General features: G+C 47.1%; 1 protein-coding gene across 24 annotated transcripts in view; it reads left to right on the forward strand.

The window, feature by feature from the left end:
* Positions 1–26,822, forward strand: part of TPM1 (tropomyosin 1) — a 27,696-nt gene continuing 874 nt past the window's right edge. The window contains exons 1-10 of one of the 24 annotated variants that reach the window (XM_059180717.1): positions 1–252; positions 986–1,111; positions 1,312–1,437; positions 13,434–13,567; positions 15,751–15,868; positions 17,235–17,305; positions 17,557–17,632; positions 18,600–18,662; positions 18,951–19,020; positions 20,444–20,526. In XM_059180717.1, the coding sequence (XP_059036700.1) occupies positions 139–252; positions 986–1,111; positions 1,312–1,437; positions 13,434–13,567; positions 15,751–15,868; positions 17,235–17,305; positions 17,557–17,632; positions 18,600–18,662; positions 18,951–19,020; positions 20,444–20,526 (981 nt within the window). In that variant the 5' untranslated portion in view covers positions 1–138. Of the gene's footprint in view, positions 253–985; positions 1,112–1,311; positions 1,438–5,664; positions 5,941–13,433; positions 13,568–15,750; positions 15,869–17,234; positions 17,306–17,556; positions 17,633–18,061; positions 18,138–18,599; positions 18,663–18,950; positions 19,021–20,443; positions 20,527–21,868; positions 22,065–25,585; positions 26,402–26,673; position 26,822 lie in introns of those variants that run through there. The other 23 variants (XM_059180718.1, XM_059180707.1, XM_059180704.1 and 20 more) reach the window with 23 other exon arrangements.

Here is a 26,822-nt window from a genome sequence, read left to right on the forward strand (position 1 = left end):
GAATGCGGTCGCCCCCTTGGGAAAGTACATATCTGGGAGCAGCAGGCGGCTCCGCGCTCGCACTCCGGCTCGGCCGCCCCACCGTGCACTCGCCTCGCCGCTCCCGCCGCAGCCCCAGGGCCCCTCGCCACCGCCACCATGGACGCCATCAAGAAAAAGATGCAGATGCTCAAGCTCGACAAGGAGAACGCCTTGGATCGAGCCGAGCAAGCCGAAGCCGATAAGAAGGCGGCGGAGGACAGGAGCAAGCAGGTCTGCGCGTCCCCAGTCCTGCGCCCGCCCGGGTGCCCCCGAGCCCTGGCCGCCTGGCACCCCTTCCGGGCCGCTCACCTCGAGGACGGGGGGAACCACCCCCCTACTCCTGGGCGGCCAGGGGCGCGCAGCTGAGAAGGGGGAGGGGAAGAGCAAGACGGGCTAATTCTAACTTTTTGGTCTCGTCTGGGGACATTTATTTCCCTCCTCTGCTTTCCAGAGCCCGCGAAGTCATCTCAAGTCCTAGAGGCACTTGATTCTCAGGGTTGGGGATCAATGTTGGATTGGGGGGGTGGTTGAGGGAAATCGAGTCCAGAAGGTGTTAGACATTTTTCTGTACTTTTGACTGGAAAGAATGAAAGCTTCAACAGGGATAGAGACTGGGCGGGGGGCGGGGGTGGGGGGGAGTCATGAAGTTTTTTCTTAGGAACAAAGATGGGACAGAATAGAGAGTACGGCCCGAAGGCCAGGGACGTAGGGGCGTTTTTCTGCACCCCACTTGTCGACTTGAGCCCGCTGAGACGTCGGCGGGAGACTCGTCCCGCGGGAGGTGGGGTTGCAGGGTGGGCCACCGTGCGGTTCCAGCTTCAGGAGAGGTTACCTAGAGCCCCTTGAACTCCAAGTCGGCGGCGCCCCAAGCCAGGGGCCCCAGCCAACCAGGCGCCCGTGTGTTGTGTGTGTCTAACACCCGGTCCGTGCCGGCCACCCGCGCCCGCCCGCCGCTGCCCCCCAGCTCGAGGAGGACATCGCGGCGAAGGAGAAGCTGCTGCGGGCGTCGGAGGACGAGCGGGACCGGGTGCTGGAGGAGCTGCACAAGGCGGAGGACAGCCTCCTGGCCGCGGATGAGGCCGCCGCCAAGGTACCGAGGGCGCGCGGCGTGGCGCGGCGCACGAATGGCTAACTCTCTCTCTCTCTTTCTCTCTCCCTCCCTGTCCTTCCCTCTCTCTCCCGCTGTCCCTGTCCTTCTGGTTCTGTGCACCCACACCCCTCCCCTGCGGGATCACGCTGCCTGCTGCACCCCACCCCCACCCCTCCCCGTCCCCCACGGCCAACTCCCAGCTGGAAGATGAGCTGGTGTCGCTGCAAAAGAAACTCAAGGCCACTGAAGATGAACTGGACAAATACTCCGAGGCTCTCAAAGATGCCCAGGAGAAGTTGGAGCTGGCAGAAAAAAAGGCCACGGACGTAAGTGCATGCACACACTACCTCCCTCCCCTCCTGCCTAGTGGCTACCCTATGGTCATCACAGTAGCCAAAGAGCAATGGAAGAGGGTCACCTCCTCCTGCTGGACACCCGCACACAGCCCTGACATGGCTCAGAGCACTGGATGCTGCCTCAGACTTCTGTTGCACACATTCATTTATATTTCATCCACTCCTCTTTTTCTCCTTCTTTCCCACTCCTGGGGGGTGGAGGTGGGTGGGTGACAGGCTGGGCAGTGGAGTGGCTGAAATTGGATGCTGGAGGTGAACCTTGCCTCCCCCGTGGCAGAAAACCTCTGAGGTGTCATCACCAAGGTTGGTGCAAACAGAATGCCTGGTTTTCTTTGCCTTCTTTCCTTTGCTGTATCTGGTGGGTGGGAATGCCTGGTTTTCCATGGTGAGTCTAGTCAGGATACAGAGAGCCTGGCTCTAAAGGGAAGGAATGGCATGGTGCTACTTTGACTTAGAAGGCTGAGCTCGATGTTGGGGTGCAGCGGCCCTTGAGTCCTCCTTTCTTACTAGGGAAGCCTTAATCCAGCCCTTAAGATCTGCCTGGGAAGATGATACTTGCTTGGGTCTGCAGTCTGACAGCGCTCGATCCTGAAAGTACCCCGAGAGTTATATATAGCTCAGTGCTTTATATGGTATAGTGAGCTAACTGCCCCCTGCCCCTCCTGCTTGCCCCACCCCCACCTGTCAGCCTTCTGACAACCACCACATAGTTTCAGCCGTGATACACACACTGCAAAAACTACCAGCTCTTTGCCCACTGCGCTTTGGAATCTTTTTTCGCTGAAGAGCCTCCCTCTTCTGCCCCATAAGTCAAGCCAAGCATTAGACTTCCAAAGGAAAGACTTCTTTTCACACTGTTGGATTCCATTGTAGAAGCTCATTAAGGCTAGAGGCCCAATTAGGAAAGAATTCCTTGGGAAGTTAGTAACAATTCCAAGAATGTATGAGCACCAGGGAAAGCTGTGCCCAGAAGCTGAACTACCAAGCACAATGGCAGAATTTCTTGTATGAGTGTGAAATGCAAATTGCTGGAGGGTCTTGGGTCTTGAAACCAGTAACAGCTTTTTGTGGCTTGAAAGGCTTAAAGTGTGATCTCCAAGCATGCTTTGTAAATGAGAAATCCAGACATAAAACCTTGAGAATCGACAAATCAATGACCGTCAAGATTACTGGAAAGGGGGTTCACAGAAGCACCAACTTAGCTAAAACATTAAAGTTACAAACTACCTGGCTTCAGAAACCGAGCCAAAAAATACACATAACTCTGCGCCTGCTCTGTATAATATAGATCAGATGTCTGCTCCGTATAAGGTTAAATGGAGGATGTCTGTCTCCCCCAAATTCTCCAGCAGGACGTTTATTTAGCTTTTTTCAAAAGAGCCACTGATAGATCAAGGAGAGATATTCCTTATAAGGAAAAGAATGCAGAGAATTTGAAAATAGCCCAGTAAGACTGAAGGCAAGAGAAAGAGAAAAAAGCTACTACAACTCTTAAAGGGAAAAAAGATCATAATTATTTTAACTATGTGGTGCTATCATGTCTTTATGGAAAAGTCTTGTTTCAGGGAATGCTGGAATGAGGTGGGGCTGCAGTGAAAATGAGGGTATTTAAAGCCACCTGGGGAGGCGTGGTTAGCAGGGGAGGGACATTTCTGAAACAGTTTGGTTCCTTTTTTTTTTTCCCTACCGGAAAACTATCCCTAATATGGTACTTTTCTTTCTTTCTTTCTTTTGGTAATATATTGATTGTCTTCCCTTTTAAGACATTTTAGGTTGTCTGGAACCTGTAGGGATGTTGAAGGACATTTGCGAAGAAAAGCTATATATTTTTTTCATAAAGATTTTATTTATTTGACAGGCAGAGATTACAAGTAGGCAGAAAGGCAGGCAGAGAGAGAGGAGGGAGAAGGCTCCCAGCTGAGCAGAGAGCCCGACGTGGGGCTTGATCCCAGGACCCTGGGATCATGACCTGAGCCGAAGGCAAAGGCTTTAACCCACTGAGCCACCCAGGCACCCGAGAAAAGCTATATTTAAAGTGATTCCTAACTAGTAAAAATAGGCAAGACTTCAGGAGGAAGAGACTGATAACACTGGAAAAAGAGGGAGGTAGCAGGTCAGCTTCCTGAGGTAGAATCATACTACATTTGGAATTGGGATACTTCACTGTCATTACTCACCAGTGTAAAAACATTTTCATTTTTTTCCTGCTATTAAAAATATTTTTCTGCTTATTTACCAACATACTTTTCAAATCTTATTCCACAAGGAGGGGGCTTCCTGGCATAAACAGTTGTAATTCACAAGGTAGCTTTTGGTGTGAAATTTTTGGTGTTCCGCCTAAATGAGCCTAAAGGGGATCCAGGACTCCATTTTCTCACCAGCCCCTCAACCCTTCCCCAATAATTGTGATGTATATAATATTTGCAGTATGTGAGTCTTTATTCCCTGTAGGTTTTTGCTTCCTAAATCAGTAATTCTCAACCTTATGTAAACAGAATTTTCCTAGGGTGGTTTTAAAACCCCGAATCCAGGTTGCATCCCAGGTCAATTAAATCAGAATCTCTGGGAGTGGAACCCACGCATTAGTATTTTTTAAATGTGCAGCCAAGGTTGAGAACTGTCCTAAACTCTTGTATAATGACATCAGCATGAAAATGAACTCACCTGAAACTGTCTTTCCCAGGTGTTTGAAAAGCAGGACATTAAGTCATTAGTTGGCTGCCGAGAGCACTTGCAAATGTCCAGCAGTTTCCCTGGCTTCTCCTGGAGGCCCCGAGACACCCCCTTCCTCCACCTTCAAAGTTGGAGGCCCACTCACGGTCTGGTACTCCTCTAGGGGAGGAGTTGTAACTCCTGCCTGACCAGATGAACTGTATGGAAACAAAGCGAGAGGCTCCACCTACAGGACGTGAGGGCACATGCTGAGGTTTGTGAGAGTCTCCAGGGAGACTGTGACAGAGTCCGAAGAAAATGGGGGGGGGGGGGTAGTGGAGCAATAGAGGAGGGTTGTTGTTAGGGCTTTGAGGGGGGATTGTATTTTTTTTTTCTTCATTATTCCCACACTTAATCAGAAACTGACATGAAGGACCTCCTGTGAGAAAGGTGAGGAAGAAAGCCATGAGATCTAGAAGGCATCTAAAAATGCACCCCAGAGGGAGGATTGGCAGAGGACCGTTCCCAGAGATTGGGTTTTCATCCAGCTGTAGTCAGAGGCTCTCATAGGGTTCTGTAGCCTTCACGGCTGTGCCTTTGAAAGGCATCCCAGTCCAACCCAGAATTGGTCAGATTCCAAAAGATCTGAGGCTGAACTCAAACCAAAGACGTTCGGAAGTGTAAGAGACCCTCCAGATGATTGTCTTTATGGAAAGGAAAGTGAGTCCCCAAGAGGCTCGGGGCTCTGAGAACACAGCTGGTTATGCGCCCCCGCCTGAACCTTAAGACAGTGCCTGCATCTTTATCGCGAAAGCGATCGTTTATGCACAATGTGTGGTGCTGAGTGCTTTGTATGATTTCATAATCCTCGCCACAGCCCTGTGAGGAAAGTACTACTATTAACCCCACTTTTATAGATGAAGCCTAGAAAAGTCAAGTTATTTGGCCCAAGTCAACAGCCTGGAGAAGTCTAGGAGCCGGATTCGAACCTAGAAAGGATGTATTTAGAAGAAGATTTAATCACAATGCAGTATGTTAGTGGCTTTCACTTCGCAAGTTTGGTGAGGGAGGAAGGTTGTTGTGGTTAGGATCTTGCGTGCTGGGGTTTTCTGCAACGAGGAATTATCCCTCTGGGGACACATTCAGGCCCCAAACCCTTCTCTCAGCTTCTCTCCCTCTTGGCTTGGGAATCTGTAACTCCCGGGTGCGATGCTCCCGCCGCCAGTAGGCGGCACCGTCGCCCTTAGCAGCCAAGTCCGTTACCCCGGGTCACCGGGGAACCAAGGCAGGCCGCTGGGAGTCCAAGTAAAATTCCTGGCACGCTGGCCGCCGGGCGGTGCTCTGCTCTCCAGGTGTCCCCCAGCGTGCCCACCGCCTCCGCCCGCCCGGCTGCCGCGAGCATGCGCAGTATCTCCCGAGGTTTGCAAATTCCCGGGGTCCGTGGCGCGTGCCCCGCCCCGGCCGCTGTGCCCGCCCCCGGCGCTCGCGCACCCGCCTGCGGTTCGCCTTCGCCGCCCGGGAGACCGCGACTTCCGGGCTGGTCCTGGGCCGCTGGGGGCGCCGCCGTTGCGCGGCGCGGCCTGGGCGGGGCGGCCGGGCGCTCAGGAGTGCGGCAGCGGCGGCTGGAGCGCAGCAGCCGGCCTCTCGCACCGCAGCCTGCCCGCCAGCCCGCCGCCGCCGCCCGGAGTGATGGCCGGGAGCAGCTCGCTGGAGGCGGTGCGGAGGAAAATCCGGAGCTTGCAGGAGCAGGCGGACGCCGCGGAGGAGCGCGCGGGCAGTCTGCAGCGCGAGCTGGACTACGAGAGGAAGCTGAGGGAGACCGTAAGGGACCCACCCATCGCCCACCCACCCCGACCCAGAGGGCCTCCCCCGCAGTCGGGCCCACTGCGAGGTGCAGGGCCCTCCATAGTCTACCTGCCCCTGCCCTCAACGCCTCCGGGAATGCACCTGGCGCACCTGGGGCAGCTGGCGCCTGGTTCTAGGGAGCGGCCTTGCCTGTTCTTCTCAGCCCTTTTTTTCCATCTTCGCTGGTTTAAAGTAAAAGCCCGGAGGGGGAGCAGGAGTGGTGTTGAGAAGGTTCTGGAAGCACCAGTTTCCCAGAAAGGGCTCTATTTTGGGGTTATTTGCTTTCGGTCCGGGTGTCTTGGGTCCCCCGGGATGTGCACTTTGCGCTGTTAGTCGTATTTACTCGAAGGGTGGGGAGGGAAGAGGGAAATCCTTTTGGAAATCCGTTCCTTTGGAAAGGGACGCTGACAGGGCAAGTCTGGGGTACTGCCAGACTTTAGGGCCTGGGGATGCTAAACTCCACCATCCCCGTTGATCATCGGTTTTCTGGAAGCCTATTTCTTTGTGGTGGTTGAGACATTGACAGCGCCAGATTCTGACTTACACAGTATAAGACCTGTTCACCTTTCCCTTTGTATTAACCATCTCTCCTTCCTAGCGGTCTTATACAGCCATTCCTTTGTTACCGAGTATTGAAAAAAAGTTGGCCAAATGCCAACAATTATTGGGTGTATTCTCTTGCCGGCTTCCCCCTCCCCCATGCTGAGTGTAATACCTGGTGGCTTCCTTCCTTTCTTCTAAGGCAAATAAATGTATCCAACAGACAGGAACAGAGGTAGTCCAGGCATTTGCTATTTGTTGGTTTTTGAGTGTGTGTTTCAAATCAGCATACTCAAACACCTTGGGAATATTATGGCAAGCATAATATGGTGTCCAGCTGTGCTTAATATGGACCCATTCTGAGTTGAGCAAATCCTATTGGTTAGGTGTTGGTAATGGCAATATGGCTGCGGGAACTTCAAGACCTGTTTTGCATGAAATACATAGAAGCAAATGGGTTCACTTAGGAAGCCCTAACTAGAGGAAATTTCAGATAAAATGCAGACAGGAGTCAGGAAGTGAATAAGGAAAAGATAATTTTCTTGAGACCGAGTCAGCAGGGATTGCATAGATGTGTCTGAATTTGACAGGGCAATAAACTGATTGCAGTTTCCTCTCTTATTGGCTAACTGCTGTCCTTTAACCTTTAAAACTAATAGAACATGATGGATAAGAATGAGAACTCGACCCAGACTGGCAGAATTTGAATTCTGGTTTCTGCTACTTACTATCTGTGAGACACTGGGCAAATAAACTTTTCAGTCTCTCAGATCCCTAACTTTACAATGTGCATAATCCTAGTAGTTCTTGCCTGTTTAGGTGGCGAAGGGATTTAGTTTACGTAAAGAAGTCACAGTGCTGTTGGGCACAGCAGAGTAAGTGCTAAGTGTCAGCTGGTGTTAAAACTGCACAGCACTTGGCTTTGCTCGTTGCCGCTTTGCCTTTGGTTCACCACCTATCAGAGGGTCTTTAAAAATGGCCTGCTCGTTTCACTACATCTGAAAACACTCCATATACATGCTTTTAATCAATAATTTTTTTTCTTTTGGAATTTGGAGAGAGGACATGGGCAGACTGGGGAAGATGTTTGGTTGAAATGGTATCATTGGTGGAAGTCGGTAGAACTCCCCTCACCCTCCTAAGAAAGGGAATGTGTGGCCCTATCCAGCAGCGCCTTATATCGACTCCTACCCCAGCGACTGATGTTCGAAGCAGATTAACTTCATGAGGGGCACGTTGTTACTCTTCCATGCATCTTCTCTTTTGTGCATCGTTTTCGTAACAGTAGTCTTCCTGCTTTTGCCCGTTGGCTAAAGATGCTTTTGTTCTTTTCAGAGTTTTGTATTTAAAGTGGTTTTTTTTTTAAGATTTTATTTATTTATGTGATAGAGAGAGAGATCAAGAGAGTGAGCACAAGCAGGGAGAACCGCAGGCAGAGGCAGAAGCAGGCACCCTGCTGAGCAAGGAGCCCAATGTGAGACTGTATCCCAGGACCCTGGGATCATGACCTGAGCCCAAGGCAGGCGCTTAACCAACTGAGCCACCCAGGTGTCCTTTAAGTGGTTTAATTGGTTCTGTTTTTTGTAAGTAATTTGGAAAACACTCTATCCAGGTGACTGGACACAGAACCTTTAAAGGTAGCGATTTGAGGGCTGAATCCGACCATTGAAGAGACCATTTCAGATTGAGAGTTGCTCCTGACTTCTGCATCTGGAACCTAAGAGGTAGCTTATTGACGGCAGTCTCTTGGTAGTGGTCAGAGCTGTGAGTTAAGCTTAGTCATTTTCTCTTGGCAGCAAAGATACAGGGTTAGTGACAGAATCATGAGCCACTGCAAAAAATGTTTTCAGAGTTGGCCCTAAATTCTGATTCTCGAGAGTTCAGACATGCTGTAGTTAATTGGCCCTATTATGCCAGCACTTACCTTGGAAAAATTGGCTATCGCTTATTTCCTACTGGTTTGTTTTTCCAAGGTGTGTGGGCCCTTCAAAGTGTTGGAATGAGGATACTTTGCTTGATATAATGATTGACTCTGGATCTTGTGACCCACTAGGGTTTTGCATGGTTTTTTTGTCATTATCAAAGGAAAAAGTAGCAGGAAGGAGCCAGTCTTTCCTCCTTTCTGGTATCCAGCAAACAAGGAGACTTAAAGTTGTAGCCTGTAGGTTTTTAACTGGTCATTTTATTAAATCGTGGGAAGTAGCCAATTTACAGAAATCTCCTGCCATCTCTCACTTTTGAGTTGGTAAATATCTCTGAGACCAGGAGGCTCGAGGGTGTGCTTCGTGCTCACATTGGCACCCCCAGTTACTGGCAGTAACTGGAATATACACTCATGATTTCTGTTTTCATATGTAGGCAAGGCAAGGGCACTACAATGCCCTGTTCATGTCCGTTCTCCCTCATTATACAAATATGCCTCATAAATTACAGGCTTTGGCACAGATAGAGGAGGTTGTGTTTATCTGTTATCCATGGGAGTGCCCCTTAATGTCATCAGTGGTTTTTTTTTCCCCTCTGCTTACCATATAAGGGCAGAAGTTTAACTTGGCCATAGTCACTTGGTCTTACACAGCAAGTTGAGTGAAACCTTCTCTGTATAACTACAGTTTGCGTGAAATAAAAATGCCTGACCTTTGATCATCTCATGTTCCACTCTGGTTCAGGCAGGACTTTGAAGATGTATTCTGGAGGATCACTTTTTAGGATATCGTGTTATTTTCCTACAGATATTTTTTTTCTTAATAATCTTAACTATAATACTTTTTTTTAAATGTAAAAATCATTACTTTTGGGGTTTTTTGTGGGGTTTTTTTGGTTGTTTTTTGTTGTTGTTTTGGCTAAAACATCTGGATTTCACGAAAATCTAGGCCTTGTAAAAGTTTTCTTTCTTACTCCAAATCTGATTTGGAGTAATATTTTGCTGAATTGAGGGGGCCATACCGTTGATTTCCATGTGGTACTGTGTTGGGTCGGGGGAGTGGTGTGCCTGCCCTTGGTTTCTGTGTAGGTAGCTTGTACTTTTGGGTTGCGTGAGGGGACAGGGCAGGCATAACTGCAAAGTGTCTGGTGGTTAACAACAGATCTTGCAGGAAGATAATTGGTAGCCTTTGCTAATATAGCAGTCTCTTTTCTGAGGAGCTCATTACATATTGAGACACAATAGCACTTTTGAAATAAAAGAAACCAGCATCCCAAACTGAAAGACTCCACCAGCAGTGGGAAAAACATGGGCCCGTTGTTAGAAGAAGCTAACCCAGCACAATCAGGGTGACTTCCATGTCTGGAAATAATCTGCTTCGGGGGTCTTGCCCCTTCCCAAACGCCTTGTTATTTGTATGTGCTTTTAAAGTAGCAGATACTCATGTGGCTATGGGCTTGGACTGGCAAATGTAATCTCAGGTTAGATCTTAAGTAGACTGCCCAGGTTCTGTGATGAACGGAGCCTTAGAGAATACCTCAATAAACCTCAGAATTTAGAAAACACCAGAAATAAAAGCTAGTGAAGGTGAGAGATAGGGGCCTTTTAACACAAGGCATAACCCCAAATACACACATACACGTGTACATGCACGCACACAGACAATGCACGTGCAAGTAAAAATAAGAGAAGGAAGTGTTCTTAATTCATTTGTGGAATTAAACTTAATTTGAATTCTGGGGACCCAGACAGCACTGTAATCATACCAGTATGGTAGGACCTGAGAAGCCAGTGAGAATCCAGGTTTTTCCCAGGGAAAGCTTTCGTGGGGATAGACTTACCCCAGACACTGCCCTCAGGTCCCAGTGGTAGCCTACAAGCACCTGTGCCTATCCTGGACACCTCAGGGGCAGCAGGCATTGGCTTCCTGGCTTGAGAGCAAATGCTCTGTGTCCATAAGGGAGGTGTCACACATGGGTGCTGTGTGTTGAAGTTTTTTAATGTAATACCATATACCTTATTTCAGAAAGGACTGAGAAGACTTGTTTAGTGGATGGTATTCAATACAGAACTCTCTAGTCCTGGCTGGCCTCTGTCACAGAAGCCTTTCTTCTAAAGGGGAGTTGTGGTAGGGGAAGCTGTGGAGGACCTCCCACTCTGATATAGGAAGAGAGAAAGTGCCAGGAGTGAGAACGTCTAGTTCCAGGGCTGCTGTGACATCCTTGGAGACCATGAGAAGTGACAGAGCCCACACATGAGGACCCAGGCCACTGGGGTTTTAGTCTTGTCTCGCCGTGATGGCCCTAGCATAGTCATCCCTCTGAATCAAAGATCCCTCTCCTCTCTATTGAACAGAGACCTCAGAGAGTGGTTTGCACAGGATTAGCCAGCTTCTGTGGGTGGTGGGATGGAGAAGGTGCAGGAATGGAACTGGTTGCTTATTTATATTGCAGAGCCTGCCCTCCCCTTTGATCTGCTGAATCAGAATCTCTAGGAATGGGGCCTAGAACTTTGCATTATTAATGCACACCTCCTGTGGATTCTGACACTCAGCCAGCTGTGGGAACTGCTAAATGATGCCTAGGGACTCTCTCAGCTAATCAGTTGAGACCCCATTTTGTGAGCCACCCACAGGTGTGTTCTCTGTGTGCGTACAGTCCTAGCTCCAAAAACAGACTTCCATTCCCAATTGTTGCTTGGGTGCCCTATGTGAAGCTATATGGGCTGGTGTTCCTATAGGACACAACTCATAATGTCAGGAAGTCTTAAGTTTTTACAACATGCTCCCATGGAAAGAGTTAGTGACATTTATAAAACTGGGTCCAGAACTAAAGGAGGGAATGTTAGAGTGGGAGGCAATAAGGGGGAAGATACAGATTGTTGGGGGGACTTCTCAGGGAGATCTTGCGTACAGAGACAGGAACGAGCATGGGATACGGTTTCCTTATTCTCTTGTGCCTCAGCCACATGAGGAGCTGAGGACCTAGATTGCCCTGTCACCCAGAAGGTCCTTTCCCTAGAGCAGAAATAGTCGTCTTTTTCTGTGACTACAAAAGTTCTCAAGTTTGGGGCCCAGATGAAACACAAAGCAGAAACTTAGCAGGTAGTGGCTACAAGAAAACATTTGGAAAATGTTGCTGACATTTCTCTGGCCCCAGCACCTGTAACAAAGATACTTGCCTTCATATTAAAAGAAATAATAATGAAAGAAGGTGGGGGAGAGAAATACTTTTGAATACCTGACGTAGACATTGTACTACAGTATTTTTGTTTTTGTTCTTCATTTTTGTTTTCAACTTTGCAACTTGCTTGCTTATCTCCCCCCTCCCCCACCTTCATAAAGGGATTAGAATTTAACTAGGAATGGAAATGCAGAAAAGTGAACAAAGCAGACCTGACCCAAAGTATACCCTTCATGTATACTTCCTTCCAGTTTTTTAAAAAATAGAGCTAAAAGACAGTTTCTTGTACATAAGAAATTGTCCCTATTGCCCTCACCCGTCCTTTAGAAAAAACCATACTCACCAGCTGGTCAGACTTAGCAGAACCCAGTAAGGATTTACCTTGTAGCCAGTGTGGTTGTAAACTGTCCTCAGATTCTGTTTCCCTTTTGCCCTACTCCCTGTCTCCGTTAGCTGATTTTTACTACATAGCTAATTTTTAACGAGATGAAAGTGTATCTCAATGTTTTATGGAGCGAGTCCTTCACCACAGTTGGAGATGCCCTAATCACCTCTTTCCCAGACAAAACTTGGTATTTAAAATTTTATAAATCCTGATGAGCAAAGAGCTGGATGTTCTCACATTCATTTCATTTAAGGCCATAATCACAGCCTCTCTCTAACTACATGTGCCTTTCAGATCGTGTACATCATGGGTCCATGAGCTAAGAAAGTTGGTTTTGTTTAAATTAGGTTGATTTTACTTGTTTTATTCAGTAGACATTCACTGAGCCTGTATCCTGTGCAGAAAGCTGTGACTCCCTACATGTAAGAAGCTTCCTGTTGAGTAAAGAAGATAGGAATGTAGATAGAACTCGCATGGGTGCCTAAGTATGTATTGTAATCTTTAGAAAACTCTCAAGTGTCCTGAAAACCTTGTCACCCCGTGATAAGCACATAAAAGTGGATGCAAACAAGAAAGTGGTATCTGATTGGTAAGTGCTGGCTTTGACTTCCATGTGTGGTATTTAAACAGACCCCAATGCCAGTGTGTATGAGGGACCGTCACAGCCTTCCAAGTGTTCTGAGGCTCCCAGTAGCAAGCGCCTGCAATAGTAGGTAATCGTTGCATCCCCAAAAAAGAAACTTCTTAATTCAGATACAGATACCAATAAAAATTGTCTCTATACTGCTTTTCTTTTAAGGAGTTTGAAACTTTTCTTGTAGCAGCCTCGTAAGAAATGCCAGTAAGCTTATCTCAGAAACACATGGGAAATTTGTCTTGGCCCTGTTCCATCTGACCCAGTCCTGCAGGGGTTACTGAGAAGAGGGTCGGGGAGGGGCAGTTACTGGATTTTGTGGCATCTTTATGGTGTATATTTTAGAACGGCTGAATTCTCAAACATTTTAGTTCCTTTATGAGAACCCTTGGAGCAAGTGGTCAGGAGAAAGGAGAATGCAGACCCCTGAATCTGGTTTCTGACTGTCCTCCTCTTATGGTGTGTAGCCGAGCCTGCCCTCGGGCCCCCATGAGTGAGGTGGCGGTCAGGTAGGGCGGTCAGGTAGGGCCAGTTCTGTGGAGGGAACCCAGCAAGAGCGCACTTGCTTACAGTCCCTGTGATGGTGCGTGTGTAAACACACCAGTGTGTGTGTTCACGGTATTGGATCAACGCAGCCCCGCCTCCTCCAGCTCCAGAGTGGCCCCGGGCACCGGCTGCACTTGAAGGTAGCTCCCCACAGGGCCAGGCTTCCCATCTGAGACAGGTGTTTCGGGCTCTGCCACTTCCTGAAGACACCGCGCTTGCCTTCTCTCCGGGTCTGAGAGGCCTTTCCCTCTCTCTGCCTAGGCTGAAGCCGATGTAGCTTCTCTGAACAGACGCATCCAGCTGGTTGAGGAAGAGTTGGATCGTGCCCAAGAGCGACTGGCAACAGCTTTGCAGAAGCTGGAGGAGGCTGAGAAGGCAGCAGACGAGAGCGAGAGGTGAGCGCGCCTCTCCCAGCCCACCTTTCCCAGCTGTGACAGGAGGGCTTCCCCGACAGGGCTTAAGACTTTTACAGTCCCCTGGTGGGATCGTTTCCTCAGTCAATGCCAGGTATAATTTTACTGGGTTTGTTTGTTTAATGTTAGTGGGGCGCCTGTGTGCCAAGTACTCTTTTAAACCCTGAGGTTACAAGGAAGAAAAAGACCCTATTCCTGCCCTCCTAGAGCTCACTGTCCAGTGAGGGACATGGACATTTAAATGAGATATTATTTTATTTTATTTTTATTTGACAGACAGAGATCACAAGTAGGCAGAGAGGCAGGCAGAGAGAGAGAGGAGAAAGCAGGCTCCCCGAAGAGCAGAGAGCCCAATGTGGGGCTCGATCCCAGGACCCTGGGATCATGACCTGAGCCGAAGGCAGAGGCTCTAACCCACTGAGCCACCCAGGCGCCCCAATACACTTTATTTTAAAATACTCAAAAGAGACTGTGCCTGGATAAATGAACCGGGGACTCTCAGTGGTCAACCCAACAGATAAGTAGAAGAGGAAGCACCAATAAAACAGAAATATGATCAGCGACAGTAAATTATTTTGGACTTAGTAATGCTGGTAAGGCACTCGTGCACACGTAGACAGTCAGCTACCTGTGGATTCTGAGCCTGCTCCCTGTAACCTGGTTCTGCCTGACTGCTCCAAGATTCAGCTTGGGGGTAGGAAAGGAGAATTATAGAGACCATAGAGCCATAGAGACCAGCACAGCTCCGTGCATGCTAAAAAGCATTTTTCTCCTCCGCTCAGCTGCTCAGGCTCATGTATTCATGTTGCCCAGAAGCATCCCAGCACAGCTCCACAAGATGAGAGAGAGTTCTCCGGTAGCTCAGAACCCTGGGTGAGTGGCTCTGTGCTAGGATCTGGGCAGGTGAATGCACTCAGCCATTCTTTGCATTTCTCTTCTCTCTTCGATAAAAGTGAGTTTCTCCTCCCTGCTGCCAGAGATAAGGAGTGATTTCAGACTTCAAGATTCAAGAAGCTTTTGAGTTGAAGTTCCCAGCTCATTATTCACTGCTGCTTATTGTTTCTTCCCAGACCAAGAGTTTTGGAATTCCTTAGGATGACTCATCATCTCTTACAGTGCACACATCCCAGTGGTTCTGTGGCCTATTCTTCCTGAAATATACTTCTTAGTGAACCTAAAAGGCAATCTGGCAATGTTAGACTTTTTAGTAAAAAGGAATTTAGGGGTTGTTTACCCCAGCCCCCTCATTTTATAAATGAGAAACAAGGGCTTAGCAGTTGATACAGCCTTCCCAAATCTGACAGTGAATTTATGGCCAAGCCAAGGCTTGAATCTCAGTTTTCTAATATATACCGTAGTGCTTCATCAAAGAAATAGTGATTTATTTATCTGAACTCCCTGCTTAGATTTTGCTAAATGAATCCCATTTTAACATGACTTATTCCATAAAACTGTAGTATATCACAGAACAATTAACATTTTCCAAAACTTAACACTGTGGGATTCAAACTTACACATCAGCGTAGACATTGGTATCAGTTTGTTTCTCAACATGCCTATTATGAAAGAATTCTATTAAAGGCAAAATTCATAGTTTCTTACCTAAAATATAGGTTGACCCATATGAAATTGCCATTTTTACAGGTCTAACATCCTTAAGTATCACCAGTCTCATATGGTTCAATCTGATATTTACATTTGTAGCTAATGGGATGAGAACAGCTACCTTCTTTGTAGGAAGAAGTACATGAAGACAAGTATGTTTTTGTTATAACTTTGGTCCACTTTCAGGCTGAAGCTTCCCACCAGTAAAAGGAAGAAATCCCATTATTTATATAGCAAGTCAAGTATGTTGGCTTTTCCTGTTTCCATGCCTCCTAATTTCTAACAGGATCCTGACGTGGTACCTTTCATTTAGCATTAGATCCCTGGACAGTTTCACCAGTATTGAAAGTGAGGTTTCATTCACAATAAATAGAGAAGTGTATGGCTTTTTCTGCCTTCAGCTCTGGAAACTTTTGCCTCATGATTTGGAAAGTAAAAGTGGCTCTGTGCTCTGTTTTGGTCTGCCAGTTACACCAGGCCACACAAACCCATGCAGTGCAGTGTGGGTTTATGTTGGTCGTCTCTAAACCTTGGGTCTTCCTGCTTGTCTTCGTTTTCAGAGGCATGAAAGTCATTGAAAGTCGAGCCCAAAAAGATGAGGAGAAAATGGAAATTCAGGAGATCCAACTGAAAGAGGCCAAGCACATCGCTGAAGATGCCGACCGCAAGTATGAAGAGGTCAGATCTTGGGGACCAAAGCCTCGTGGACTCCCTAGCAGTGGCCTCGGTGGGGGCCGGGAGCAGTGCTTACAGCCTTGTGCTCTTTAGGGAAACAGTCTGCTTTGTTGGTGGAAATGGATGGTTTTGAGAAGCAGAGTTCTTTTGTCTCCAGAAAACAGTTGTGATTTGATCCTCCTAGGGGATCCCAGGCTTTATCATGAAGCCAGTCCATAGCACTGAGAAGGACTGAGGCTTTCCTCATGATCCCCTACCTTTGCAACCCCCAGACCAGGACAAGAGAACTTTGGCCAGGAGAAGGGAGAGTTGGGCCTCTTGTCCTTGTGGAAAAAGCCTCTCATGCTGTCACCATGTAGGCCGCTCTTCCTGGTGTGATTTGCCTAGCACCATCCCATTCAGGCAGCATAAAGACAAGTCCATGCACTGAAGGCCATGTAGATTCAAGAGGCCCTTTTCAATCTTTCCTCCCTTTTCAAGATGGTAGAATTCCACTGTCAAGAGAGGTTCACAGGTGAATCAGCTTCTGGTCATGTCTCCATGAGAACAACCTCCTGTGGTAACAAAACTAATATGACTTGTATTTGTTTTCCCTTAATGTATCATAGCTATCTTGAAATGGTACTACATTCCTTTTTTTCCATTATAATTATTATTATTACGACCACCATTATTATTATTATTCCTACTACTTCCAGTAATATTATTATCACTGTATTATTATTAAGACCACTGTATTATTACAACCACCATTATTATTATTATTACTGCTACTTCCAGAAATGCTTCAGAGGATCCGTTCTCTCAGTTTCTTTCCTCCACTGAACACCAAGTTGACTTCATTAGTCATCTTACCAGCTCATCTCTTGTTAGCTTCTGTTGCTCTTCTGTTGTCATTTTTAACCTCCTCCACAAAGAGGAGGTTGAGGTACAGAGCTCTAAATTGATAGGGTTTTCAGAATTATTTTCAGTGTTTTTTGTCAGTCCCTACCTTGACGGCATCAAACGCATCCTGTCTCATCATGCAGCTATTTTTGAGATGGTGGCTTTTCTCTCTCCCTCCTTCCACACTTTGGCTGGCTGCTGTGTAATTATATGGACTTCACCTGGGTCAGACTTAAAATGACACTGCCTACTCAAAACCAACCATTCTGGATCTTTGTGGGCAGAAGCCTCTGGTCTACCCTCCATTGGTTCTTCTGGTAGAGGGTGGCTTCTCTCCAGTCCAGGGGAAAGAGGGTCATCTTATTGGTCTGTAGGAACATCTAGGGTCTGGGGGATCCAGGACCCGCTTCCGTGGCCTGCCCTCTTCCTCAGAGCTTGTCAGCCCCATGGTGTGTATGTGTGCATGTTGTGTCTCGTGCTGCAGGTGGCCCGTAAGCTGGTCATCATTGAGAGTGACCTGGAACGCGCGGAGGAGCGGGCCGAACTCTCAGAAAGGTAAGCGGGCCCGGTGCCAGCCTGCTGTACGTGGCGTACTCCGGAGTGGTGACTAAACGGCATGACCTGCTGGCAGCTGCACATTGCCCTGTTCCGGCTCCCGGCTCCTCTGGCACTCATCTGCCGGGGATGCCAGTACGGAACACGGAGGACTCGCGTGGGGCGTCTGTGTGAATGCGTGTGTCACTGCATGCCTTACCTGCACACTGATGTTGAGAATGGCCTTGTGCATTTCCTGTGTCCACTAACAGCCAAGTCCGACAGCTGGAAGAACAATTAAGAATAATGGATCAGACCTTGAAAGCATTAATGGCTGCAGAGGATAAGGTACTGATGGCTCATGTGTGGTTTTAGGTTTAACTGCAACCCAGACGTCTTTCAGCTTCCAGTGTCTCCTGGTTCGTTTGGTATAACGACACCCGCTGCTGTCTTCTGTCCTGCTTTAAGTGCTTTCTTTGGGCCCTTTATACTTCTTTGTTTTTCCTTCATAAATGCTCTTCGGTGCAGCCAAAAAAGAAGCCAAATTATCACCCTTCAGAGTTGTTGGATTTTGTCACCCTGCCTTTGTACTGTTGCGAGGTTGGGGACAGTGTCCTTGGCAAAATGGAGTGTTTTAATACCTGACGATTTGGCTACTTTAAGGCAGCCCTTTGTTCTCTAGGACTCAGTTCTCACTTTTTCCCATCCCTCTCCTTTTTCTCTCCTCCCTCCTTGGGCTTGTCTCCCACCCTTTCTGCCTCTGATCGAAAACGTTAGCAAATGTGCCGAGCTTGAAGAAGAATTGAAAACTGTGACGAACAACCTGAAGTCACTGGAGGCTCAGGCTGAGAAGGTAGGCCAGGAGCACGGTGTGGGGGAAAGGCGTCTCCTCAGAGCTGCTCAGCACAGGCTCGCTCTCCCTCATCTGAGGCCTCGCCGATGAAAGCAACTGTCCCTTAGGCATTTTCCTTAGCAAATGGCATCATTTTGAGGTGATTTCTGGATGGGTATTGGATAACAGTCTTTTTTTTTTCTTTAGTAGAGAACGTATTTTATGTTGAGCATGTGAGTCGTCTGTAACAATTTAATTTAAACCAAGCGCCACATGGCCGAGTTATCTCATTCTTACCCCATGTAAAACAATAGGCAGGAAAACAGAGTATGTATTGTAGCGTGCCATTTGATACCTGAGGCTCCATTACCTCCTAAGAGATCCTCAACATCTGTTGGCTGGGCTGGCACTTTCTTTGTATTAGAAGACCAGAGTCTAGAGTGAACGGGGGCCTGACATCTGGAATGCTCTTTCTAATTACAGTACTCGCAGAAGGAAGACAAATATGAGGAAGAGATCAAGGTCCTTTCTGACAAGCTGAAGGAGGTAATACTATGAGTGTTTCAGATGACGCCAACTGGATTTTAACTGAGTCCCGTTTTTAATGGGTCTGGTCAGGGGTCCTCCATCTCAAAAGTATGGTGGAGCCTAGTCAGGGATATTTAGAGGTGGTCCCAGGGTTAATGTGCCGTGCTCGTGACTGATTGACAGGCGGTTCCAGACCCGTTTCATGGGTGCTGTCCTTGATTTTCATTCTCTAGTTCTTCCTGTATGTGTAGCTACTAGCAATGTAAAACTTCCCAAGTTTGACTGAAATAAATGAAATCATTACAGGCCGAGACTCGGGCTGAGTTTGCAGAGAGGTCAGTAACTAAATTGGAGAAAAGCATTGATGACTTAGAAGGTAAGATCTTGAGTTTTAATTCCGTTCTTACAATTGATTACTGAACTCCCAAAGCAGTTTTCCAATCCAAGTGCACCCTCATTGATACACTTCCTTGCTTTTGCACATTCTTCCTGTCTGCCCTCTGGGGTTTTCATTCTGTGGCTCTTAAACTCTTGGACCTGAGTCCTCTGCTCACCAGATGACTGCTAGCCAGCAGATGAGGTCCGTCGTCCCTCTGTAACGGCAGCTGCCATCCAGCTTTGACTTCACACTCTGAGAAGTGTGGCAGGTTTATTTGTCACTGTGGGTAAGGTGATTGTAGGTGAGAGCAACTAGCGTATTTTCTGCTTAGTGATCCCTCCTATTTGTCAGAGCGGCATGGATTTGTTTTTAGACACAACTCGTCTTCCAAGTAAGAATCCAATGTAAGGGTGGGGTTTAAGTCCTTCATATCTTGGCAGATGCTTCACATTCTGGAAAGGGTGTGGGGATAATAGGACATTGTTTTTTGAGATTATATTTAAGCCCTTTTACCCTAAGGTATGTAGGTTTTGTTTAACATCCACCTTTATCTCACAGAAATCCTGAATGTTGAACTCTGAGGCTTGTGGAGGGTCAACTGTGAAAAAGAATAGAAAGGGAAATATTTAAAATGGACAAGAAAGGCAGAAGGGGCTGGCAAAGGCACCAGATGTTGGTGCCAATGAGAACCAAGCTGGTGGGGAAGAGAGGGTGACAGATGGTTGCAAAACAGCCTGCCAGAGTGCAGCAAAGAATGAAACCCTCATCATTACAGAGACTGCACTGCAGACTTGGCCCAGCACCACCCTCCAATGTGTGGCTCCCCTCGCTCCCCTGGACCGGGAGCTGGGTAGCTTAGCAAGACCCCCAGGAGCATATCCCAGGGTTCTCAGAAACCGATATTCGCAGGAGTCTAGTTTGGTCAGGAAATCAGTGGTTGGAGGGTGGAGCCAGATCCGGATGACAGACCGGAGTCACAAATTGTTCTTCCAAAACACTGCCCTTGGATATTTTCCCCACTGTATATAGTCACAGGTGGCTCCCTGCTCCAGCACCATGAAAACAGGGCTATAGATGGGAGAGGTGTCCGGTCACCCACCCAGCAGATAGCCTTCTGTGGTTTCATGTAGGGTTTAACCTGGTTTACTGCTAGACCAAACCATATTTGTGATGATTTTCATATTGGGTCTCTCTTGTTTTATTTTCTAATGGCTTTTGTTCTTTTTGTTTTTGTTTCAATTCATTTAAAACCAAAACGCACGCCTCCTGCATTGGCCACCTGCTGCGATACCACTTCCTTCATGCACTGCCCCTTTCTTGCTGCTGTGTCGGGATGGCCTCCACGCCACCCCCGCTCACCCTCCATCTCTTGATCACTCTCCATGCCCTTGCACCTCTGCCTTCCACTTCGTGGTCATAGACGAGCTGTACGCTCAGAAACTGAAGTACAAAGCCATCAGCGAGGAGCTGGACCACGCTCTCAACGATATGACTTCCATGTAAATGTTCATCCACCCTGCCTGCTCACATCCGTGCCCTCATGCTAATATGATAAACTCACCACTGCTCCCTTCTCTACTTCCAGAAGCTCTGTCTTCATGCCTTTCTGTTTACTCTCTGCATCACCTAGGATAGTTGGTTTTTGCTTACATTCTACTAATAGAAAAGCCAAGCAGATTCAGTCTGTCTGTACAAATCATTTTCCTTTTAGAATCTGTTTCTTTTACAATCTCTGAGCTAGATGGTTCCCACCAAGCAGTGAACTAAAATAGGAGGGACTCGAGGGCTGCCATTTTAGGAAATTAAACTAGGCTCAAGTAAAATTAGAAGGCCATACGTATAATTGTGAGGAACTTCCCAGAGATATCAAAAAGGAACCCCAAAGTGTCCGGTTACTGATGAACTGAGAGGAAATTGATCTGGTACAGCCTAAGGAATGGTGCTGTGAGAGATCATCTCTTCCTCGATTTTAAGGATTCTGGAGAGAAATGGTTCATCTGCTGAATACCAGAGCCTTTAATTTTCCATGTTTAGATAAAAGGAATTGAAATATTCACAATGAGCACCACAGCTGGTGTCAAAGAATTGGGAAATAAAACCCTGATTGCCTGGTATGAGTTGGGAGTTCGTGACCCAACTTAACTGTGTGAGGCAGTGAGAGTTGAAGTAGATCCCGTGTTCTCATGAGAACTCTGAGCACACACAACTAATCCGCATATTGCTAACCAGACCCAAGCATCATACTTCTGCCTCTTTAAACTCTAACCTGGAGCTTTCCATAGAAGGTTCCCTTCATTCTAATAATATGGCACTGAATTCCATCTAACCTGGAAATTTCCAGACCCACCCATGCAGGAAAATGGTCGCCTGAAGGGTATGGCCCATGCCTGCCACCTTACAGGTTTTAGAACCTCCACATCACCATGAGGGAGATTAACTGTCTCTGTGGAAAGCAGAGAGAATTCCATCCTCCCTTCCCTCATTTATAAATGTGGGAGTGAGTCAGAACCTCTGTCTGTAAGGTCTCTTCCAATGCTAAAATGTGATTCTAGAGGGGAATCACGGCATATGATTAACTATTCTGAAAGGTGGGTTAGCTTAAAGCCTTAAACTCTGTTCTTGGGCCTTCTCGGCAATGGCCCCTGAAGTGGAGGGGCGCGTGCTGGCCTTGGGTCCCGACGCTGGTGGGTGAGGATGGACATCCTTCTGCAGGTGCGGCTGGCAGCGGGTTTGCATGTCTGCTTCTGGCGTGTGTGTCAAGTGCTGCTTGCCTCTATTAGTTTGGTTTTCCTTTTACCATTGTGCCACTTGTTTTCTTTTTCTCCCACCTTTTCTCCTCATGCAGATAAGTTTCTTTGCTTCACTTCTCCCGAGACCCCTTCATCAAGCTGGCTGTCCCACCTCTCTGAGCTCTGCAGTCTGTCTCTTCTCCAGCTGACCTGGCTCGTTCCTTTAGCCTCCGGCCTAAGGGCCAGGCACACTGCTTTCCATTGTACAGAAGCTCCTCGTTTCAGTGTCAAATAAACACTGTGCAAGCTGTTTCTGTTTGCTCTTCTTTTTACTCCTTATTTATTGACATTTTTTCATTTCAACACTGAATGAAACTACAAGTCTACTTCACATATATGAGTATGTGAAGTGGCTGCTCTCTCTTTTTTTTTTTTTCCCATGCTGAACATTAATATTAAGTTTCTAAAGTGGTAGTTCCTTACGGAACTTTTAAAAAATACTCCTGCGTGGGTCCCCCTGAGAGTTGTAGTTTGCAGGGGTTAGAGTGAGGCCTGGGCATCCGTGGGGTGGTGGTGGGGGAGTGTTTGTCCTGTGTTTTTGAGAAGGTGATGGTTCTGGTATGTAGTCCTCATTGAGAACGTCCACACAGGGGACGTTGCTTGCAGGAGTGAGAAGACGTGCCTTGAGCAGTGTCTCGTTCTGCCAGAGGTTTGGTGTGGGATGTGGTGAGCCCCTTGCGTGGATGCTGAGGTGGCCCTGCTTGCAGGGACGTGACTGACTAACTAGCAGCCCATGCTGCCAGGAATTCATGTACCAGCATCTCGGACAAGAACTTAGATCCAGGCAGTCGTAGTTGAGGTTATTGTTGATGTTCCTTTCACAGCCCAAAGAACGGTTAAAGCTCTGATTGATTACTCGGCCACCTTCATTTTGATCATGACATGGCTCCATAAGGGTTTTTTTTGGCGTTTTTGTTTTTTAAGATTTTATTTATTTGAGAGAGAGCAAGAGCACGAGCTGTGGGGAGGGGCAGAGGGAGAAGCAGACTCCCCACTGAGCAGGGAGCCTGACGTAGGACTTGATCTCAGGACCCCAGGATCATGGCCTGAGCCAAAGGCAGACACTTAACTGACTGATCCACCCAGGTGCCCCTTAAGTTTTCTAAGTATGGTAAGATTTAAGTCAAGGTTCCTTTTTGTGCCCTCAAGGACATCATGTATTTTTTTTTTTTAGGAGGGTTTGTATGTATATGATATTTGTGATAATGGCTGGGTTTTTTTCTTTCATTTGTAGACATTTTTGAAGTATAGCCATTAGAGTTGATTTTTTTTTTTCTAAAAGCGTTAGAAATTATTCAGAATACAGTTATATTTAAGCTTTACTAGTTCACTTCAAAAACAGCAGTGAAGTGATTTTCAAAGAGGAACACATTGCAAAATTAGAACTTTCAAATGGTGTGGACTTTTGTTTCTTAATTCCCAACGTTTCTGCATCCTCAACAGTCTGGCTCTACTTCTCCTGTGTTTTAAATGTGGGGGATTTTCATGTGTTTTTGTTAGCCTAAGAGGGTTGCTATATACCACTATACTCAAATAAATATAGACAAACTGAAGATAATGTCAATCACTCACCAAAGAATTTAGAGCAGAAGAAAAATACTCTTTAAGAGGACCACATATTAAGGCATTTTAATAGCGGTATAGTAGACGTCTAAAATTTAGAATCTAAAGTCTTTGTCTGTCCCTTGGGAGAGCAGACTTCTATAATTTCATGGATTTTTTCCCAGGCCTCCTTGGGTCTGCTTTTGACTATGACTCCTGCCTTTTTTTCTTTTCTTTTTAACTCCTTGTGATAGAAGTGGGTCCTTCTCTGAGTGAACCCTGCTTCCTGCTTATAGACCAAATGAAGAGTCTTAAAGTTCTGCTGAGCAGATGTACTGTTAATTTTGGAGGCACGTCTTTTTTTTCTTTTTTCTTTTTTTCTTTGGAAACCCTTCCAGAGAGTCTCACACTATCTGTGAGTACATTCTGCAAGGGGAAATGGGAAACTGATGGTTCAGGAAGGCAGCTCTACAATAGCCCACGAACGTACAGGTTCACAGGAGGCTAAGTAGCAACTTGATTCTGTCCAGAAATTGTCAGAGCCCAGGTTTCCAGTTCATAGGGCCAGACCATAGCTGCTGCTGCTGCAAGAGCCTGGTAGGACCAAACAGAAAGCATTGCTGACTCTGAGCACTAGAGGCTCCAGACATCTGGGAGGTAGGACAGGAGGGGGAAACCCTTCCAAATGTGTAACTGTTTCTGGTCCCTGCCCTCAGCCCACCCGGCCAGACAGCTCCATGACAGCTGCAGTGGAACAGGTCCACAAGGGGATGTGGTAGGGACGGCTGTCATTTAAGCTGAGTTCTCATTGACTCTTGGGACTCTCTAGGGTTTCTCTAAAGTTCTTTCATTCCTGTTTGGCCAGACATGGGCTCAGCAAACTGAGATATCATATCTGCCTACCAGCATGTGTTCATGTGAATGTGCAGATGGGATTTAGATTTGCAACCTCAGAGCCACGTCCCTTACCCAAGACATTGTGGAAGGCAGTGGAGGTGTGAAGAGATGAGCCTGAAATGTTCTTTGGCCTGATGAGCTGGCCATTTTGCTGAAAGGCAGAGGAGTGAAGCGTGTCTGAACTCCTAGATGGTGTACATTTGGAGCTACATGGAGAAGGTGATGTTTGACTAGGGTTTTGAAAGAGGACAGGGTAGCAGATACTTTAAGCTAGAAAGCCTAGTGCACAGGACCTCTTTCCCCATCTCCTACCACTTAGGAGAGGAAGCTGAAATAAGACTGGTTAATTTCCCAGCACAGCTGGGAGCCAGAGGCTGGATGGTTGCATTCTCCCAGGAGTAGGATTGTCAGCTTTTCAAGATCAGTAAGTAGAATTTCTGGGTCCAGGTTGTCACAGTCATTTGAACCAGTTGTGTATCCTCCAGCATTTCATGGTGAGTGCCAGGTTCTTGTCATTTTGGCAGCATCCCCTGGGTCATCATGCAGCCTGACAGCTGTGGTTGGCCTCTCTGCCGTGTGAGCAGATTATAGGCCCTTGTGTAAAATTGACGTTGCACTCCTCTCCCTATGGGTGTTTGTCTCTGTGCCTCCATCCCGCACCACACGTGAATGCCGTTCTCTTCAAGAAGTAAGCAAATGAATTTTAAGTCTGGCATGGAGATGAGTGCTGGTTGGTTTTGTTATTTGAATAGGGTAGCACCCTGTATGGTGCTGACTGGGGGAGGGATAGGGAACTTCGCTCTGCATTTCAGAAACTGTGAATAATACAGCAGCCCCTGGGGCCCATCTTGGTACTTCCTGAAAGGAGAGCCAGCCCCAGGAGTGCAGGTGAAAGGGGTTCTGGGAAGAGGTGGGCAAAATGGTCCGGTTGAGGTTTCACTGTAAAATCTCCAATCTGTCGCTCTGCTGTGGTTCCTCGGGCTGTTGCCAAGAGCTGCAGGTGGCTCGTTCACACAGTGGTTTTAATAAGGTGCAAAAGGAATATCTCCCCTCTCTCTCCCTCTCTCCCTCCCTCACCCCCTCACCCCTGTCGCTCCCTTTTCCTCCCTGGCCACCAAGTGAGAAATCCTGGCTCCTCCTCAATCTGCCAGGCCTTTACCGCCTCCCCTTCCTGGGCATGGGACAGATGACCACCGAGGAAGGGTGAGCTGCCTGGCTGGTGACCGAGGTATCTCTGTGTGCTGTCTGTTAACTTCTTCACCAAGTCTGGCTAACCTCTCTCTTCCTTCTGCCTCCTTCCTCTCTTCTGCTAACCTGCTTGCTGACCTGTACAGATCAACTCTACCAGCAACTTGAGCAAAACCGCCGCCTAACTAACCAACTAAAGCTGGCTCTGAATGAGGATTAGACTCTAAGTGGGAAGGAGCTTGGGCTGATTTCTAGGAATGGAGCCCATGGGCAGGAAATCTAAGACTGCCGTACCTTCAACTGATAGGGATGACAACACTTGCTTTCTGCAGAATTGTACATGGAAGGAATTAGCTAAAAAGCTGGCTTCACCTGCATTTTCCTCTTCTATCTGGAATAACTAAGTTCTCTCTAAACCCCGAAACCACTCTTGTCGTAAAATTATGTATATGGATTAAATATTTATAACAATTCAGGAATTGCCAGTCCTCTTGTTTGAACTGATATATAAAGAGGACCAAAAATTGTTTTCTGTTTCCTACAGAGAACTGAGTCCTGCTTTTAATTAGAAAGCCAAAGCAGAGGAGTAACTATACATACATATACATATATATATATTATATATAAATTAGGGTACAATATATATAATATATATATAGCTATTACATACTCATATTCCTAATTTCGTAATATCTGGTATAGTGTTTGATTAAATGTACCTATGCTTGGGCAAAATAGCTTTTGAAAACAGGAGCTCATGTCAGAAGTCCCTGATTGTCTGAAAGGTATGCTTTTATTCTAATGGTGTTGTTGGAATCTGGTGAGAATGTCATGCTATTAATAAATAGAACACTATAAGAATAGTAAGAGAATGTTCTACTGAAGTGTGCATGAAATATGTTGATATTTTTTTTTTAATGAGCAAGAGAAATAAATCATTCTAAAAGTTGTCAGAAAACCCACTTACGTCATCCTTGTCTTCTGTGAGATTGTGTTACAACACAGCTCCCAGACCTTTAACTGCCTGTAACTCAGAAATGTCTGCTGTATTAACTTCAGCGTGGCAAGCACCCCTGCCCGGCCCCACGGTGCACGGCCGGTGGACCTCCGCCAAGCCCCACCTGCACTGTATTCTGAGTGGACCCTTGGCGAAGGTTCCCCTGTCCGCTCCGCTCTCTGAGAGCCTGCTGTGCCTGTGGTTCCTTTGGGTCAAAGCCGTCTTCCCCCTTTGTAGGTCCTTGTCTGGAATTGAGTAATATCTTACCAGCATGCCTTGTCCTAATCCTCTCATCTTTGTTTGTGACTGATGTTTGCCTGCGTAAACGAGCAAACCGCCGCTGTGTCTGAAGTGCAGCTATTCATGACTTAATTTTCTAATCCCAC

Source organism: Mustela lutreola, chromosome 7 (genome assembly GCF_030435805.1).
Source record: "Mustela lutreola isolate mMusLut2 chromosome 7, mMusLut2.pri, whole genome shotgun sequence".
In the NCBI taxonomy this organism is placed as follows: domain Eukaryota; kingdom Metazoa; phylum Chordata; class Mammalia; order Carnivora; family Mustelidae; genus Mustela; species Mustela lutreola.